This window comes from Rousettus aegyptiacus, unplaced genomic scaffold (assembly GCF_014176215.1).
Source record: "Rousettus aegyptiacus isolate mRouAeg1 unplaced genomic scaffold, mRouAeg1.p scaffold_m13_p_6, whole genome shotgun sequence".
In the NCBI taxonomy this organism is placed as follows: Eukaryota; Metazoa; Chordata; class Mammalia; order Chiroptera; family Pteropodidae; genus Rousettus; species Rousettus aegyptiacus.
In genome coordinates, this window is record NW_023416309.1 from 64737602 (window position 1) to 64755444 (window position 17843).

The window sequence follows — 17843 nt, forward strand, 5'->3', positions numbered from 1 at the left end:
GTCCTTCCCTAATTTCCTTTAGACTCAGAATACTTGAAAAGATCTATGAGGCAACAAGCCATTCTCATGACACCCCTGCCCACATGTAGGATGCCCACAGGATGGCAGAGGCCAGTGTACCTCAAAGTGACCAAACATCCCCTGGTAACATTTTCTCCTCCTCTGGTCAGAAAGAGCAAGCAGAGATTAAGCACCAGTACAGCATTGATGAGCTGAAGCACCGGGAGAACTTGATTCGGGTCCGGCTGGAGGATGAGCAGGCCCGGCAGAAGGAGCTGGAGGAGCACAAGGTACACTCGTCCAGAGGAGCCCTACTCCTTACCTCTTTCTGCCCTGGCTCCAGGATGCTGGCCACAGGGTATCAGTCTAGTTCAATAAAGGTCAGCAGGGCCCAGGCCCTGAAAACCCATTTTTTTAATTGAAGACAGATGCTGTGCAGCAACACCTAGCGCTGATGAAGCATGGAAACCATGTTCCATCCACAGGGCTTGGTGCCCCGTCACTACATCACTCTGCCTGCCACCTGCCCTCAGGGCTAGCTCCACCTTAGGCCCAGACCTCACCGCCTTCTCTTCCCAACAGGGCTGGCAAGATTGTGCTGAAACAATCTGACAGTGCCCCATGGGCAGCCAGGAAGTTTCAAGTCCCTGTTCAGCATGCCCCTAGATTCAGAGCTGAGCCTCTGCTAGTCTTCTCCCCACAGTCACCATCCTTCCCTCCAGCCAGAACATGCCATGTGCAGCTTTCAGTTTTATGCCTCTGGACCTCTACACGTACCTACCCTTAGCCCAGCATGCCCTTCCCTTCCTTGCCCTCCTTGGAGGGTTAAGCATCCACCAACCCCAGTGCCCAGCACAAAGCCTGTGTGAATAATCAGTCACCCAAGCTTGGCTGTGTTTCTGACCACAGGCTGCATTTGTTGAGCACCTGAACGGCTCCTTCCTGTTTGACAGCATGTACGCCGAGGATGTGGAGGGCAACAAGCTGGCCTGCCTGCCCAGCGTTGGTGAGCTTCTTGAGGCATATCCTTCAAAGTTCATGACTGTTTTCTCTGGCAGAGCCTAAGCCCTATGCCACCAGCCTGCCTGGGTTTAGTTCCTTTCCACTCTGGGCTTCAGTTTCCCTAGCTCTCTTGGAGACCCTGGAAGATAAAACCTCCACTCAGAGCAATGTACCCGACATGCAGTACAGAGCCAGATTAGCTAAACTGCACAGAGAAAGCTGTCTGGATTTCAGGGAACACACTGAGGGTCTGGTCAGCATGGCCCATGTCTATATGCTTGACAAGACAGGTTGTCAGAGATGGAAATTTGACACGTGGCACTAACTTTCCTTACCATATTTACTAGTTCCTGCTGTATGCCTTGTGTACTGTATTTATAATTTTCTCAACCACTCCACTAGATGAGTGCTGCTATTAATCCCATTTTATAGTTGGGGAAGCTCACCTTAGAGAGGTTGACTTGTCCAAGATCACACAGTTTCAAGCTGGGATTTGAACCCTAGTCTATAGGGCTAAGAGCATGTACTTTTTCCCCAGTTGGCCAGAGCCAACAGGATGTGACTGACAGTTATCATCAAGGTTGTGGCCAGGACGGCCAATCAGTTGGCTTAAACTATAAGTCTGGGGACTCAGGATAGAATCAAGGGGTACCTGGTTTGAAGGTGCTAAGATGAGGCAACGAGTCACAGAATGGGTCTGTGGAGCCTCCATTTCTGAGTAGAGAAAAAAAAAAATCACTTTTAAAACCCCAACATTCTGAAAGAAGTCGGGGAGGGGTGGTAAGAGTGTAGGGCTGACTGAGCAGAAGGTGAAGAGTAAGACTCTGGGCCAGACAGATGGACTCCCTCTTGGCTCTACCACCTACCAGATGGGTGACCTGGGCTTACATCAAGGCTGTAGCACCTGTCTGACTTTAAGATCCTCTCAAGGATTCAATGTAGCCGGCTCTGTCATGTCCTGACATGCAGGTGAGGAACCTGAAGCCCTGAGAGAGAGAAGCAGTAGCAGAGCCAGGACTTGAACCTGGATCTCTCTGCTTCCAGCCCATGGTCCCCCTGCGCCCCCCTGACCATTGCAGTTTCCCTCAGCGCACTTGCAGCACCTGAAGACAGACCCTCAACAAAGGTGCCATCTATATAACACAACAGAGACAAAAATACACATTGCCTCGCTCCCAGGCCAAGCAGGCTTCCCCGGGCTCCTAGCCCCTCCCTTTCCCATCCAGGTCCCTCAGGAGTCTCTTAGCATGTGTCTCCTCTGCTCTGTAGTCTCCTCCTGTAGCCCCCTACCTTCTTCCCTCATGCAGGTCCTGTGTCTGAATCCCTCAGGCCAGGGGTAGAGATTCCTCAACCATCACCTTATCCTCCAAATATCAACTCCTGACTCTACCAACACCAAGTCCTGCACCTAAAACAACCTCAAGTTTCCTTAACAGCCACTCACCTACAAGGACAAATTTGTCATCATTTGCCTGAACATTTTTGAGTATGGACTGAAACAGCAGGAAAAGCGGAAAGCAGAGCTTGACACCTTCAATGAATGTATCCACGAGGCCATCCAGGAAAACCAGGAGCAGGGAAAACAGAGGATTGCCAAGTTTGAGGAGAAGCACGTGCTGGTAGGACCCACCCTCCCTGTTCTCTTTCCTGCCTCCTGCTATGTAGGTGCTCGTGCAACTGTGGGCCTGAACCCAATGGAGGGGCAATAGCCCCTGTACATCTGATGACCCCTGAGGCCCATGATCCTTGTTCCCATTTGCCAGAGCTAACACAGCTCACTGTCTGAGCCAAGATTCAGCCTTCCACTGACACTACCAACCACAGCTCCTCTGCTGGCCAAGGCTAAGCTATGGGGCCTATGTGTCTCCTTCACCTAAAACACCCCTCAGGTTCAAGGTACCATCATCATTACTATTTAAATGGTGTTTTTATTACCACTACTATTATGGTGATGATAATGACCATATGAAAAAATGAAAGAAAAAAAAAACCTTCCTTTTTGTTCATTTGTTTATTTAGCAAAGTTTTCTGAGCCCTGCACTGTGCCTGGCTCTGTGCTGGACATGGCTTCTGCCCTGGGACAGCTCCCATCTGGTGAGGGGCATAGACCCAGGCCCTCCCAGAGTGGTCAGATTCCCAGAGTGGTCAGCACCAACCTTGAGGGAAGCCAGGAAGCCTTGGGGGTTTCCAGAGGCACCTTAACTTGGGCTGAGGCTTACAGGACACAGAAGAGTTTTCTAGGGGTGATAGAGGAAAGAAAAATGGTTCACAGGCATATGGGACCTGCCTGACCCATGCCACTCAGCCCAGCCCAAGCAGGGGCCATGTGTACTTGATGAGCATTGTTTCTTTAGTTAGTATTGCTTTGGAAGGCCAATCCCTAACTTGTTCTAAGTCATAGAACTTCTGCAACTCTAAGGAAAGCAATGGACTTTCTTTCTCCTCAAAAAACTGTTCAGCGGTAGCTCCATAATGTAGTGGTTAGCTCATCTGCTTTACATGCAGAAGGCCCCCCTGCCCCGTGCATGCCACAGGCGTGTAGAAGGAGACGCCCTTCCTTCAGAGATCCATTTCTTAAGGGGAAATGGCAAAATCCATAGGTCAGAGGTGGAAAGGGGGGAGAATTAAAGAGGGGGAAAAAAACTGTTTACACACACCAAGTTTGTGAACACTTGCCTGTAGTATCAGGGGCCCATAAAGCCACTCCTGGCTGAGAACTCTAAAGTAGAAAATCCCCTGATGATGCAAATTCAGATATAATAGGGTTGGTGATAGGCTCCAGTATGCTTCCCGGCCCTCCCACTCCCCAGCCCCCTTTCTCTCCACCCACTTATCCCATTATGGGGAGGGGTGTTATGCATTCAACCAGAAGTTAAAACTTGTCAGCAAATGAACACATTTGGTACACATACATATTTTGTTTGGCCTGCAGAGGGTTTTAAAACATTTTGAGTATCCTGTTGACATTAAAAACAGGAAGATTTCACAGAAGAATTGTGGTTGCTAGCTTCTCTGGAGGCAGTTGTCAATAGGGCCTGAGCATCAATTGTGCCCTCTGGACAGGCCAAGTCTCAAGTCCCCCAGGCCCTGTCTGGCACATCCTCCATAACATTCCTTATTTAGTCCCTGTAGCCACTGGATTGGGGAAAATTGGATGTCAGCCAGTTAGCTCCTCCTGAACCCCCTGCCTGGGGCCCAGGCCTCTCAGCAACAAATCCCCCTAGAGAAGCAGAACATGAGCCAGGCCACAACCAGTGTTGCACTCCTGCTGACACCAAGCCCAGCCCCCTAACAGACTGCTCCTTGAGCTCAGGTCTTTAGACCAGGCCAGCTCCTCTGTCTTCATGAGGACCTGGTCTGCATGGTGGCACCTTCGAAGTCTTTCTCGGGGTGCACCTGGCACTGGGATTTTCCAGTGTGCCTCGGTGCCTCTAATGTTCAACCAAGTTGAGCCCACTTGTCTTGGAAGTTCACAACTCCATGGGCTGTAGGCCCCAGTTCCCTTCCCTCACAGGCTGTTCCTGTGAGCTTGTCCTGCACTCCTCTCACCACCGCAACTAGACCCAAGCCTACACAACACTCCTTTCCAGTGTCCAGCAGGGGTGGTTCAGGTGGACCCCTCACTGGTGACCCTCTCCTGGCCTCCATTTCCTCAATGAAATGAAGATGATAGTCTATGTGTGTTGCAGAAAAGTTGCAAAAATCAGACCAACAAGAAACCAAGCAGCACTCGGAGAGTTGGAGAACTCAGGTTTATTAGGCTGGTGGTTCCAGTGGACCTAGTGCTCTGAAGATCTGGGCCCAGAGCTCAGATGCAACTTTGCTTATATAGAACTTATTTGGCATGGGCTGATTGGTTAATTTGTCCTCAGATGGTTACAAAGCGCAGTAGTTGCTATGGGGTACAGGAGTTACATTTGTTACTTAGACAAAACAAGCAAAAGGCAGGATGAGTCATTAGTTAATTTTGAGTATGGCCTATGCAGCAAGCATATCTATAGAAGCAGAACAAAGAGCTGATTAACCTTTTGAGTGTAAATTCCTTTTCATGTGTAGTCATAGTTACTCTAGTGACCAAATAGTGACCAGTAGTGGATAGATAATACAAATGTGAGCACAGATACAGAATGAAAAATGTATACACGGGAGTATAGTCTGCATCCAACCCATGTGTGCACATGTGTGTCGTTTTCATGTGTTAGTCATATGCACATACATATGTTATGTGTGTTTGTGTCTCTAGGTGCATATTTATGCATGTGAGTGTGAACATATGCATGCATGTGTGCTCATGTATGTATCTGTGTGCATGTGTTTGCATCTGTGTATGCATGTGTGTGCACATGTGTGTATATGATGCAAGTGTAACATGCATTGTTCTACACTTTACTATTTGTGCAGTTCAGCAATCCTTCTAAAACTTGAGTTGCTTCATGTTTTTAATAGTTGTAGTATAGCTCATTGCATGGATGAGTCATAATCTATTAAACCCATCCTTGTTGATGGACAATTTCTTTTCCAATCTCTCGCTCTTTCAAACAGTGTTGCAATGAGTAACTTGGTGCAAGTGTGATCTGTAGGATGGAGTCCTAGAGGTGGCACTGTACATTGCTACTTTTACTAGTTTTTGTCCAATTGCATTCCACAGAGGCTGCACCTTTTGCAGCCCTGCTGGCTCCCCTGTCAGGACAGTGTTAGCAAGCTTTCTCAATTTTGCTAATCTGATATTTTCTCTTAAACAGGGGTGAGCATGATATGTTTTACAAACATCTATTTATTCTGTGAACTATTTGTTCTTATAATATGTCCTTACCCATTTTTTATTTGGTGTTGCGCTCTCTCCTTCTCTTATAAAAATTATTATTTTGTAGGAACATATTATAAATTCAGAAATTGGCCTTATGTCAGTGAAATAAATTACAAATATTTTCCCCACTTTGTTATCTTATTTTGTCTATGGTGTTTTTACAATTCAGAATATTAAAATTTTTTCCGTGGTAGAATTTATCAATCTTTTCTTCTAGTTATACTTAAAAATGACTTCTCCACTCTAAGATTAGTTATTAAAAATCCTTCATTTTTTCTTCTAATACTTGTATGCCTTTATTTTTTACATTTAAATCTTCGTACTGACAGGAATTTGTTTTCGTGTAAGGCTTGAGGTAGGAATTGAATCTGATTTTTCCCCAAAGTAGCCATTATTATAAATATCATTCGCCCCCCTGAATCGTATCCAATTACTCTTCCTTCGCAACTAATGCCGAATATCAACAGAAACAAGTTTACATTATATCCAGTGGCCAAGTCCCCAGGTCTTTTGTTAGTGACCCCCTGGTATTCAGTGGGGGTGCTTTCTAGCCTGAGAGCACCCTTAAACAGGGGTGACCCCAGGGTGCTTTCTAGCCTGAGAGCACCCTCTCATTCCAAATGCTCCAGCTCTGTTTACTACTAACACATCCACTTTCTCACTAGGGTTCTGTGTGGGTCTTACCGGTTTCCTCAAAGACCGACTTATTTTTCCAGTGTCTCTCCCTACATGTGCCTGATGTAGGCTTTTTATTGAGTCTCTATTAGTCAAGCCCCCACTGTGAGCCAAGACTCACATACACTGCCTAATTCCCAGGACTTTGTGAAGCACAGATTCTCTCTCCGCTTACATGGGGAAACGGAAGCTTATAGAATGGAAGTGACTCATTCAAGGTCACACAGCTAATAAGCGACCCAGAGAAGATTCAAATTCAGGTCCACTTGACTCTGAAGCCAGCCACCTCAAACAAAAACCAAAGTTAACGTGGATTAAGCTCATGCTTGCCAGTGCTAGCATCTGCCCTAACAGCCTCCAGACATGTAGCTTCTACGAGCTCACAGAGCTGGCAAGTGGCAAAGCTAACTCTTGAGCTTTGGGAGACTGAACCCAGAGTCCCAAATTCTTACCCACAAAACCAATTGCCACCCGTCATTAACTAATTACAATTACTTGTAGATTTCCAAAGCCCAGGCTTTTATTTCCAGAGTTTAAGTGCTATACGTGATGAGTCTGAACTGACCAATGTTGAGACGAAGATAGTGGAATACAGTGAGGACATCACTGAACTGTACAACGGGCTCATGACGCTGGAGATGCAGTTGGTAGAGCAGCTCGAGGTGAGACCGGGCCCCTGGGCACAGATGTGACATGACCATGCTCTGGTAGCCTCATTTACAAGAAGCTGGTAATGCAGCTACAAAACCACACTCCAGCTGGAGTCTTCCCAGGCATTCTTCTTCTGGAAACATCCAGTGTGACTCAGCATGTCAGACTGATGTTTTCCTCATGAGTCCTTTGCTTGCTTTTAATACATTTCAATCATTTACATTGCAGGTGATTCTTATGCAGCATGGGAGGTGAGCTCATTCCTCCTCTGGAGTGATTCCCCATCCTGCCCCTGATCCTGGAAATGCCCAGAGCCTCAGCAGGGAGAGGATTTTTATTAGACCTAGCTGCTCAAAAAACAAAGTAAACCCACACTCGAGTACGAAACAAAGGCTCCTCCGCATCTCAGCCTGTAGTTGCTGCATGTCAGGGAAATGCGAGGAGCCTGCAATTTAGCACTAAGTAGTAAGGGAAAAAAAAAAAAAAGCACTGCTATCTAAAATTCCTTAGGGGCCAAAGTGACTGGTGTATTCACAAGGCAGCTGAGGTGAGGAGTCTAGAGTGCTGCGATGAGTCAAACCTCATTGGATGCTGCCATGGCTGGGCCAAGAGATAGCACCTGATCAATTCCTCACATGTCAAGTGACATCTCAGACACAGGATAGATTTCCCCATCACATCACATAGCAGATGCTCATGCCCTGCTGGGGAATGCTCAAGCACTGCAGAAGGCAGCATGCAAGCCTCAGGGAAGGCTTAGGCAGTGGCTTGCAACCTTTTCTAGCAAATCCCCTTTTCAACATCCCCAAATTCCCCGGGACCCATGCACAGTGGCCAAAAGGCTATAAATGTAGTTATGCTTTTCAGTGACCTTAGTTTTATTCATTGCAAATAGTGTTTACACACATTTGGAACATGTATAATTGGCTCAGCCCACAGACTATCTCCAGGCGCATGTAGACTCCCTGCACCATCAGCCCACCCTGCAGTTCTTTAGTCTGCGGTGGATCTTACTGGGGCTCATAGGGGGTAGCTGGTTTCACCATGGATCCTCCATTGTTTCCTCAATCAACATCAAGTCTCATTAGGCCCTGGGTGTCTTGCTAAGGTGCTGGGATGCAGCAATGCAGGAGTGCCTGCAGGGCACCATTAGTGAGAGGTCTGGGGTAACAGCCAGCATTACTGAGGGTTTTCCCTCTGACAGGCATAGCATTTTGTGTGAAGTAAACCATTTAAGCTTTTTTTTTTTTTTTAAATGCCTACAGCACCTGGTGTTCCTAGGTGATCTCCCATCCAAGTATTAACCAGGCCCAATCCTGCTTAGCTTCTGAGATCGGATGAAATCGGGCACATTCAGGGTGGCATGGCCATAGACCCATTTAAGCTTTACCACAACTCCATGAGACAGATATTATGAAGGAAATCCATTTCATAGATGAGGAAGTTGAGGCCCAGGAAGATTAAATAACGTTCCCAGAGTTATACACACAGTGGTGGAGCTAGGATTCTGACCCAGGCATTCTGGCTCATAATGACTATGTCCCTGTGTTCTCTGGAGGTGACAGACATATGCTACTGAGAAGCCCAAAAGAAGGGAAGTAGCTCTGTGTATATGTGTTTGTGTGCAGGGGTGTAAGACCAGGACATATGTTCCTGGCCAAGGGAAAATGGGCACAGGCCTGGAGAAAGCATTGCATTAAATATCTAAGGGGTGGTGAATTGAAATGGTCAGAGAGTAATGGAGCTGTGGGACAGAGGTCAGAAGGAAGAAGTAGGATCAGTTCACAGACATCTACTGGGAAAGCCAAGGTAGTTGGTCTTTACCCTTAAGTTCTGTGATTAGAGGAGGTATTGGCTAAGTTCTAAGATATGCCTTTTGCTCTGAGGCTAGATCTGTCAAGTTCATGTCTAAATGTGCATGTTAACTGTTCTTTATAATTTCTAGGAGACTATAAACATGTTTGAAAGGAACATCATTGATTTGGTGGGGCTCTTTATCGAAAATGTCCAAAGCCTATATCCTTTCCTTGGTGACCTTCCATGGGGAGGTGCTACTGGGCCCGTGGGGTTATCCTGGCCAATACTGCTGCTCCCCTTGTCTCCGGGAGAGGTAGGGAAGAAGTGCCTACATTTTTAACACAAGGCAAAGAAAGGTAATGCTTCTTCACAAACTAAGCAGGATGCAAATAAGTGGATCCCCTTGGCCACATGAGAAGTCAAACACCTGCCCCCTCCACTGCCACCAGTGCCCTAAACATGTTGGCAGAGATAGTAAAAAGTTAGCACTTTGCTTTTTACCAGAAATACTTATGCCTGTTTGATTTACAGGAAGATCTATACCTCTACCAACATGATATTAAATTCATCACAGGATCCTACTGAGTGGGAATCTCCACCTTGGAAATTAGAGAAATGTAAAACGTCCATTTTTTCACCAAAGAAAAAAGATCACTTTCAAAGGATGGAGATTTGGCAACCACTTTGACTTAAAGAATGTGCCTCCAGGTCTGAGAGTTTCCCCACCCTCAGAACAATGACAACTTGTCTGAGTAACCCCTGCAGTGTTGCCTTGCTGGGAGAAGGAGGTCTTGTTTGCAGTAGAAATCCTGGCAAGTTTTTTCTCAAATGAATGACACTCATGGGAGACAACACCCCAGAATCTCCACTGCCCCACAGGTATACATGTGGGGGAGGCAACCTCCAGTTGAAGACACTGACAAATTATTCATAATGAGCTCAGTAGGTTAGGCGCCAACATTTGGAGCATAATCAACCCTTCTGCCACATGAACTCAGGGCCCTGCCATGTGGGGCAAACTGTGTTCCAGAAATAATCCCTGGTCCTGCCTTCCTGATGAGCCCATAGTTCCACAGGAGACAGAAGTGATGGAGAGAGTGAATAGCAGCCAACCCAGAGACCAGGGCTTGGAGCCTTTTTGAGTGATGATTTGTGGGCGAGCCAGAGGGACCAGGTGGAAAGGTGGGGAGGACAGGTGGAAGAGGCAACCCGTGCAAAGGTCCTGAGAAGAGCCAGAGAGTTCTGGGCCAAGAGGAGGCCCTTAGGCCACAATAGAGAGCGGGAAGCTCCTAGAGTGCTGTAAGCACAGGAGGCATGGGGTCCTGTTCACCTACACCTTCATAGCACACTCTAGCTGCTTTGGGGAGAAAGGGCTAGAGTAGGAGACCAGGTCATAGTCTACAGCCAAGTCAGGAGGTGGTGGGATGGAGAGAAGTGGAGGATGGAGGGACACATGGGAAGTCCAGTGCCAAGAGCCAAAGATGACCAGGAGTTGCCAGGATGGCCCTGGGGTTTGGTGCACACAGGTAGATGGCTATGAAGGGGCTACTCAGTATTTGCCTTTTGGCCCTTAAGAGTCTGTTCTCTCATCTAGCAGCAATGGCCTGGCCCTCTGAGCTCTTGCCGAGGTCCCAGCCCACAGGTCAGGGGCGTGTTGAGTTGGCTCCACCTTTGGCCTTTGCTTAACTTGAGGCTGCACAATGGCTCAGTGTCGGGACCTGGAGACCCACCACCATGAGAAGCTTCTGGAGATCTCCATCAATACCCTCGAGAAGATAGTCAAGGGTGAGCTGGACGAGGACCTGCCTGAGGACGTACGGGCGGTGAGTGTGGTGGGATGGGGCTGGGAGCGTGGTTGGGAGTGGTGGGCCCAGTGGGTCCTGGAGCCAGGCAGACACAGTCCAGCCAAGCTCTGTGGCTCCAATAAGCCTTAAAACCTCCCAGGGCCTCAGTTTCCTCACTTGCAAAAAGGGAAGATAGCCCCCTTTGCCGGGTGGTTGGCAGATGAAATGTGCTAACAAAGTACCTGGTTAGGAATTCAGTAGAGCCCAACTAAAGAGGAGCTCCTGATAATTAGGTAGTTTTAACTTACCAACAGGTTGGTTTACAAAAGCTCATTTCTGTGGGGCTTCTGGAACTTTCTAAGAGAGGCAGTTACAAATAGAAGCTAAGGTCTGGGATTTCCCCAAAGGCCTTCTTAACTCTCAAGTCTCTATGATGAGAAGCACTGCGGGGGTTTGGGAACCAAGCACCATTTCTGATCCAGCACAATGCTATCTCTCATTTCCCACCAGAGCACCCAGTGATAAATGGTCATGGACCAGCAGGGTCAGCCTGGGTGCCTGGGTCTCTGGGTCTCCTGCATTGGTGTCCAGTAGCAGTGTGTGTTGTCTCTGGGAAGAGGCACAGGCAACAACGGGAGGGCCCAGGCCTAGATATTTTCTTGTCGAGAGCATTTCATTCATTCATCATTCACTCCAGTAGCAGTTTCTCAACTTCTCTTCATTGTGATGTTACCACCAAGTTAAGACATCATTGCCCTTTGCCTGGACCACTGGTCTCCTTACTGCTTACCTACAAGTGGCAGAGATATCCTCTGAAAACCCAAACCACAGCATTTTGTGCTTTTGCACAACACCCTCTAATAGCTTCCCATGACTCTTAGAGAAAGCTCTTCGCCCTAATCCTCCAGACCCTCATGCCTAGCCTGTTACCCCAGTGAACTCCTCCCTTCGCCCCCCAATCTCCCAGGCTTGCTCCTTTGTGTTGCTATTCCTCCTCACAGACATGTTCTTCCCTCTGGTCTCCATGTGTCTGGCTTGTCCATGTCATTCAGATCTCAGTTCAAATGTCAGCTCCTAGAGAGGCCCTCCCTCATCACCTTCCTGAAAAACCTGTCCATCACACACTTCATTTGTCATCATCAGAGCCTTTATCACAATTTCAAGCTGTTTACAATTGCTTTGGCTCTGTGACTATTCGCACTACATATAGGGAAGTGGGGATGGCCACTTCACCACCACATACCTCCCCAGTGCTGGCAACGGTTCATGGCACAGCCGAGGTACCAGAAGTTCCGCTGTTATGTCCCCAAGACCAGCAGTCCCCAACTCTCATAGCCTCTCTCTGGGCTGACAGACACCCAAAACAACAGCATGGAGGTGGGGCCACTGTGTCACTAGCCTTTTTCCCTAAACACCCACTAAATGCTGCTGTTGTTCATACACAGGGGGCTGCCATCTTCCCCATCCCTGAAGTAAGACTGCCCCCAAGAACCCCATCTGGAATCCCCCAGATGGACCATCAAGAGGTAGATAGAGTTCCCTAATGGCACAGCTTCCAGGTCTGTGACATTCAGCAGACACAGAACTAAAACATGCTCCCTAATGACTATGACACAGAAAAAGGTAGGCCTTTGTCCTTTTGGGAATGTATGTGGTTGCAGTAAAAGACATTGCCAGGACCTTACGCTGCTGCTTACGTCTCCTTCGAGTTAAGCAACAAAACGTGGTATATTGTTCTCAGGGGGAGAAAAGCATACCGTGACTGTAAAATGTAATAAAAACACAAATAGCTGAGAGTTCCTGAGAGCCTCCCAAGCCAGCTGTCTGAGAAGCACTGGACACATATTTGCTCTTTTAATCTTCATATCAAAACAGTAAAATAAGTACATGATGAATCCCTTTTACAGGTGAGGAAACTGAGGCTCAAAGATGAGAGTAACCCACCTAAGACGCATAGCCTGTAAGCAGTAGAGTTGTGATTCGAACACAGACAGTTTGACTCAAAGCCTTTGTTAAAATGTCTACTGAGCCTGTAGCAAGATAAGGATGTTCGAATGAGGGAACTTAGGCAAAAAAAAAAAAAAAAAAAAAAAAAAAAAAAAAAAAAAAATCTGGCTTCTGTTTCATAATTATCAATGAGCATATCATGATAAAGAGTCACACCGATGAGGTTGTTTCTTTAAAATTCATTCAACTGCATGATTGTGACCAACTCATGCATACTTAGGGCCAAATCTGTATTTAAAAATCTTTCACCACTTTGGAAGGAAAAGCAGAACATACATGCTCAAGGAGAGCCTGCAGCTGGCAATGAGGGAAGGCCTGAGTGGAGCTGGCAGGCACAGCTACCCATGGCAAAGTCAGTGGGGCAGTAGCATACTACTGCTTTCCTCCACCATGGCTGAGAGCACAGCCTCATGCTCCAGTGAGCCACTGCCACATTTAGGAGGCAGCAGGAGGCCAGACATGATCCCCAGGTGCTCTGAATATCCATGTGAGCATCCAGCTGCAAGGGTAGGCCTGGTATTCAGGCCGGTGGACCCGTGAGTCCCCAAAGAGTCTGCTAAGTGACAGTCAGTGTTACCCAGGTTATCAGTCCCTTGATAGGGTGGCTATGACAAGATTCTGGCTGGGACCTAAAGGCTCCCCCTTGGCAGTAGGGCTGGCAGCACAGGTCACTGACTGACCCTTTGGCTGAGCAGGGACTGGGTGGGGCAGGTTGTCTGCTCATTTCTCTGTGGCAGAGGTGCTGTAGTGTCATCATGTGCCCAGGACAGGTGTGATAGAATGATCTGATTCCACCTGGGCATGGGGCAACAAATCGTCAAACCATCAGCATCGTGGTCGTCCTGGGGAGGGCACCATCTTTGCCCTTCTCAAAAGTACCCCCGAGAAGTCTCTTTGAAAGAAATGTGTCTTTATAGCCAAAAGGCCCACAGATAAGGTGGGATGGCTCAGGATCCAGGAATAGCTGCCACTCCGTAAGGACTCTGCACACCCGTCTCTACTTCAGGGCTTTTGACCTGCAGAAAAGGGGGGTGGGGAATCTGAAATCTTATGGGTAGATTATTATGGGTCTTATTATTATTATGGGTAAGATAATCTACCCATAAGATTATACCCATAAGAACTATTTTGAAGGCACACTGACATAGCCACCAATCTAGGCTACCTGGTGTCTGGAAACAATTTGAAACTTGCATTTTAAAATAATTTATTTAAACCAGATTCCTTTCATTTATATTTTACAAATGTCAGTTTTTCATAACCAACTCTTACCTCATCCATTCCAAGCAGACTTCACTTCCAACAGCTTCTGAAGCTGTCTTCTACATATCCAAACTTTAGGGAGACAATTTCTGTGCTTGGCTTAGGAGATCAGCTGTGATCCACTAATAAAAACGAATGAGGAACTTTTCATGAGGGGTTAATGTTGTGGTTGTGGCTGTTTTTGAAATAGCTGGCACAACCACTCTCGTGCATGCTGACTGATGCTCATGGGCAAGCAGGTTGTACGTCTTTGAACCCTTCCCAAAGTCTAGCCTGGGACTTTTTATGCACAGAGGAAGAACTTAATGACTTCTAATCATTTCTCCCAAGTGACAATGCTAGTTGGTCCCCCAGGTGCCCCATTCCTCACAGCAGCTAGCCTGGCTTTTCCACATGGGATTCTGTGGAAAACCAGTATCCCACAAGATAGTAACAGGCGTTACTCTAAAAAAAAGTCTGTGCTCAACAACAAAAAAATCCAATTAAAAAATGGGCAGAAGGCCTGAACAGATACTTCTCCAAAGAGGAAATACAGATGGCTGACAGACATACGAAAAGATGCTCAAGGTCGCTAATCATCAGAGAAATGCAAATTAAAACCACAATGAGATATCACCTCACACCTGTCAGAAGGGCTATTATCAATAAATCAAACAGCAAGTGTTGGTGAGGATGCGGACAAAAGGGAACTCTCGTACATTGTTGGTGGGATTTCAAATTGATACAGCCGCTATGGAAAACAGTATGGAAGTTTCTCAAAAAATTAAAAATGGATGTACCTTTTGACTCAAATTGCACTTCTGGGTATTTATACAAAGAAAAACAAAACATTAATTCGTAAAGATCTATGCACTCCAATGGCAGCACAATTTACAATAGCCAAGATACATAAGCAACCTAAATGCCCATCATTGGATGATTGGATAAAGAAGTTATGGTTCACATATACAATGGAATATCGCTCAGCCATTAAAAAAAAAAAATGAAATCCTACCATTTGCAACGACATGGATGGACCTAGAGGTTATTATGCTGCGTGAAATAAGTCAGTCAGACAAAGATAAATACCATATGATTTCATTTATATGTGGAATCTAAGGAACAAAAACAAACTAATCAAAAACAGATTCACAAATATAGTGGATTATTTGGTGACAGAGGGGAGGGAGGTCGGGGGGCTGGGAGAATGGAGTGAAGGATTAAAGAAGTACAAATTAGTAGTTGATAGTTGGGCATGAGGATGGGGAGCACGGCACAGGGAATGCAGTTAGCATTAATATGATGGCTAAGTGGAGGGCCAGGGAAGGGAGGGAGCAATTGGGGGAACCGTTTTATGAACAATATAGATGTCTAAGCAATGTACTGTATACTTGAAACTAATTTAAATAAATTTCTTTTTTTAAAAAGTCTGTGGCCAAATAAGTTGGAAATTTGAGAGAGACAAAGTTAAAAGGGTTTATTTTCCATAGGACTTTCCAAAGCCATCACTGAAAAAATGCTTTGTGCACTATGAAATTCAAGAGGGACTTAGTGCATCCAGACTTTCCCAAACATATTTGATCAAAGAATACTCTTCTTTTTGCAGAGATGTTTAGAACTCAAAATTTCACAGAACATATTTTGGAGACATTAAGTTTACCGCTACTGTACAAAAGAAAAAAAACAAGTATACATCCACTTTCAGTCCTTTCTTCAATGTTGAACATTCAGGTCCTGTGCTGTCCGTGGCATTGCAAAGCACCTCCCTTCATAACAGAAGTGACTACGTGCTAAGTGCTTCGGCAGCCTTCCCTTGCTCTGGGAAATGATTCCATTTGATTTTTAACTTTGCCAGGCACACAACAGCCACAGTGTGAACATCTAGAACCAGCCAGGCCTAGTAGAGGGTGGTCATTTTCAACAACTTTTTATAAGGCAGAAAACAAGGTCAGGAATGAGAGAAGGCAGGAGACCTCAAGTGCAATCCAAGTTTGATTTGGCTGATGTGAAGGGCAGTAGGTAGATATGGGGTGAACACCCGTTGGTTTGTAGGGCCTCTGTCCTCAGAGCAGCCTCAAGACCCTTGGCTAGCCTCAGACTTCCCACCTGGCTGGCAGGCGTTCAGGCAAGTCAGTCTTGAGGGCAACTGAGAGAGAACCATTGTGAGAGATGTCCTGAGTGAGCAGATACTCCTAACTAGGGTCACAGTCAACATCCTGGTTGGCCTTTCCCATATAACACTGGTATTGCTCAGGTCTGGGAGGGCTGTCACCGGAAGATAAGCTGTGATAAAAGGTGGGCTCACCACTGGGCAGTGGGCAGCCACCTGCTTGGCACTGCCTCCAACAGCCAGGGGACTCTCAGGTGTCCTTTCTCTTCTGCTTGCTGACTTTGTGCTCAGGGTGTAATGAGACACACTTACTCATTTGATCTTTCACTCACCAGCTTTTTGTGGACAAAGACACAATTGTTAACGCTGTTGGGGCATCGCATGACATCCACCTCCTGAAGATTGACAATCGAGAAGATGAGCTGGTGACCAGGATCAACTCTTGGTGTACACATTTAGTGGACAAGGTAAGTAAATGTAATTGGTCTAGCAGGTTGCACCAATTCCTCTAGCTACCAGCCAGGGAGAAAGTGGAAATCTTCCCTAGGGGGTGTATACTATTTGCAAAAAGAAATGAAGAAATAAATTTAAGGATTGCAGAATTCCACACTGGAGACTTCATGTTGCTTAGACTTTAAAACCCATGTGCTTCATCATTTTTCTAACTCATACCTCAAATATATAGATAAGCATAACCCAGGAAGCTCTGAAGTAAATGAGAGACATAACTATGCAAACTTCGAAGAACTATTTTTCCTTCTCCCAAACTGGACTTAGTGAATGATATCAACCAGTAACCTGACTTAAAAACATTGGGCTTTGATTTCACCCCCCAGATTCACAAGGATGAGATCATAAGGAACCGCAAGCGAGTGAAGGAGATCAATCAATATATCGACCACATGCAGAATGAACTGGACAACCTGGATAGCAGCGACATTATAGATTAGGGGTGTGTCAGCACAGAGGGTTCTTTTTGAAAGCACAGCACTCGGCCCTGACCAGGATAGTGCCTGCTTCACTGACTGCCTCGGAAGAGAGTTACTGGAGACTTCTCAACCTACAACCCCCATAATGACATTCTTTCCCCATCCCTGGAAAAACTTCCAAATGTAGAGAAAAATAAAGGACTTATGTCACCTTTTCTCCATTATTTAGAGAAATAATCAGAATTCACATTCAATGTATGAGCAAGAGAAAAAGGCCAAGAGGAGCAGTTGGTCAGTCTGAGAGCAACCCCTAGGGGGTGCCCAGTGGGCTAGACTCTTGTCTGTGGACTATTGTCAGCTGTGCACCATTTCCTCTGATAAGCCCAGAGCAGGCTGCTGGCTGTAGGCAGTGGCAGTCAATGTGGACTGAGCCCTTCTCTCCTCTAGGTGCTTAGGAATGAAGCCAGAGAGGCTGCAGCACAGCACTGGGGCCTGGGCCGGCCCACCAAGGCAGAAACTGTGGCCCCATGTCTCTGAGCTTGGCTATAGGGACCCAAAGAGCCTCTGAAGGTTAAGAGCATAGGCTTGGCATCCCATGTCACCTATGCAGCCTGAGCTTCATCTGTGTAGTGGAGATGTGGCAGTACATTCTCTGAGCATGGTCAAGGGGTTCAGGGAACGCACATGGAAAGAAAGTGTGAAGTATCTGTCATATGGCCAGTGCCCCATGAATGGGAGTGATTCCATTTTGTTACTCAGGTATACAAGGACAGACAGTGCAGAAAGCCTTTGCTGCCTGAAACCAGACTCCAGCTTCTGTCTCACTGGGCCTGGGCACC

The 17843-nt window shown here is 46.6% G+C and overlaps 1 protein-coding gene and 1 pseudogene across 3 annotated transcripts in view; one reads left to right on the forward strand and one right to left on the reverse strand.

The window, feature by feature from the left end:
• Positions 1-17214, forward strand: part of DRC3 (dynein regulatory complex subunit 3) — a 41290-nt gene extending 24076 nt beyond the window's left edge. For 2 of the 3 annotated variants that reach the window (XM_036222859.1, XM_036222858.1), the window contains exons 7-14: positions 171-290; positions 910-1022; positions 2447-2621; positions 7015-7146; positions 9081-9151; positions 10632-10755; positions 16411-16542; positions 16912-17214. In XM_036222859.1, coding sequence (XP_036078752.1) covers positions 171-290; positions 910-1022; positions 2447-2621; positions 7015-7146; positions 9081-9151; positions 10632-10755; positions 16411-16542; positions 16912-17025 — 981 coding nt within the window. In that variant the 3' untranslated portion in view covers positions 17026-17214. The remainder of the gene's footprint in view (positions 1-170; positions 291-909; positions 1023-2446; positions 2622-7014; positions 7147-9080; positions 9152-10631; positions 10756-16410; positions 16543-16911) is intronic. The other variant, XM_016145204.2, reaches the window with a different exon arrangement.
• Positions 8392-8510, reverse strand: LOC118604481 (annotated as a pseudogene).
• Positions 17215-17843: the final 629 nt, after the last annotated feature.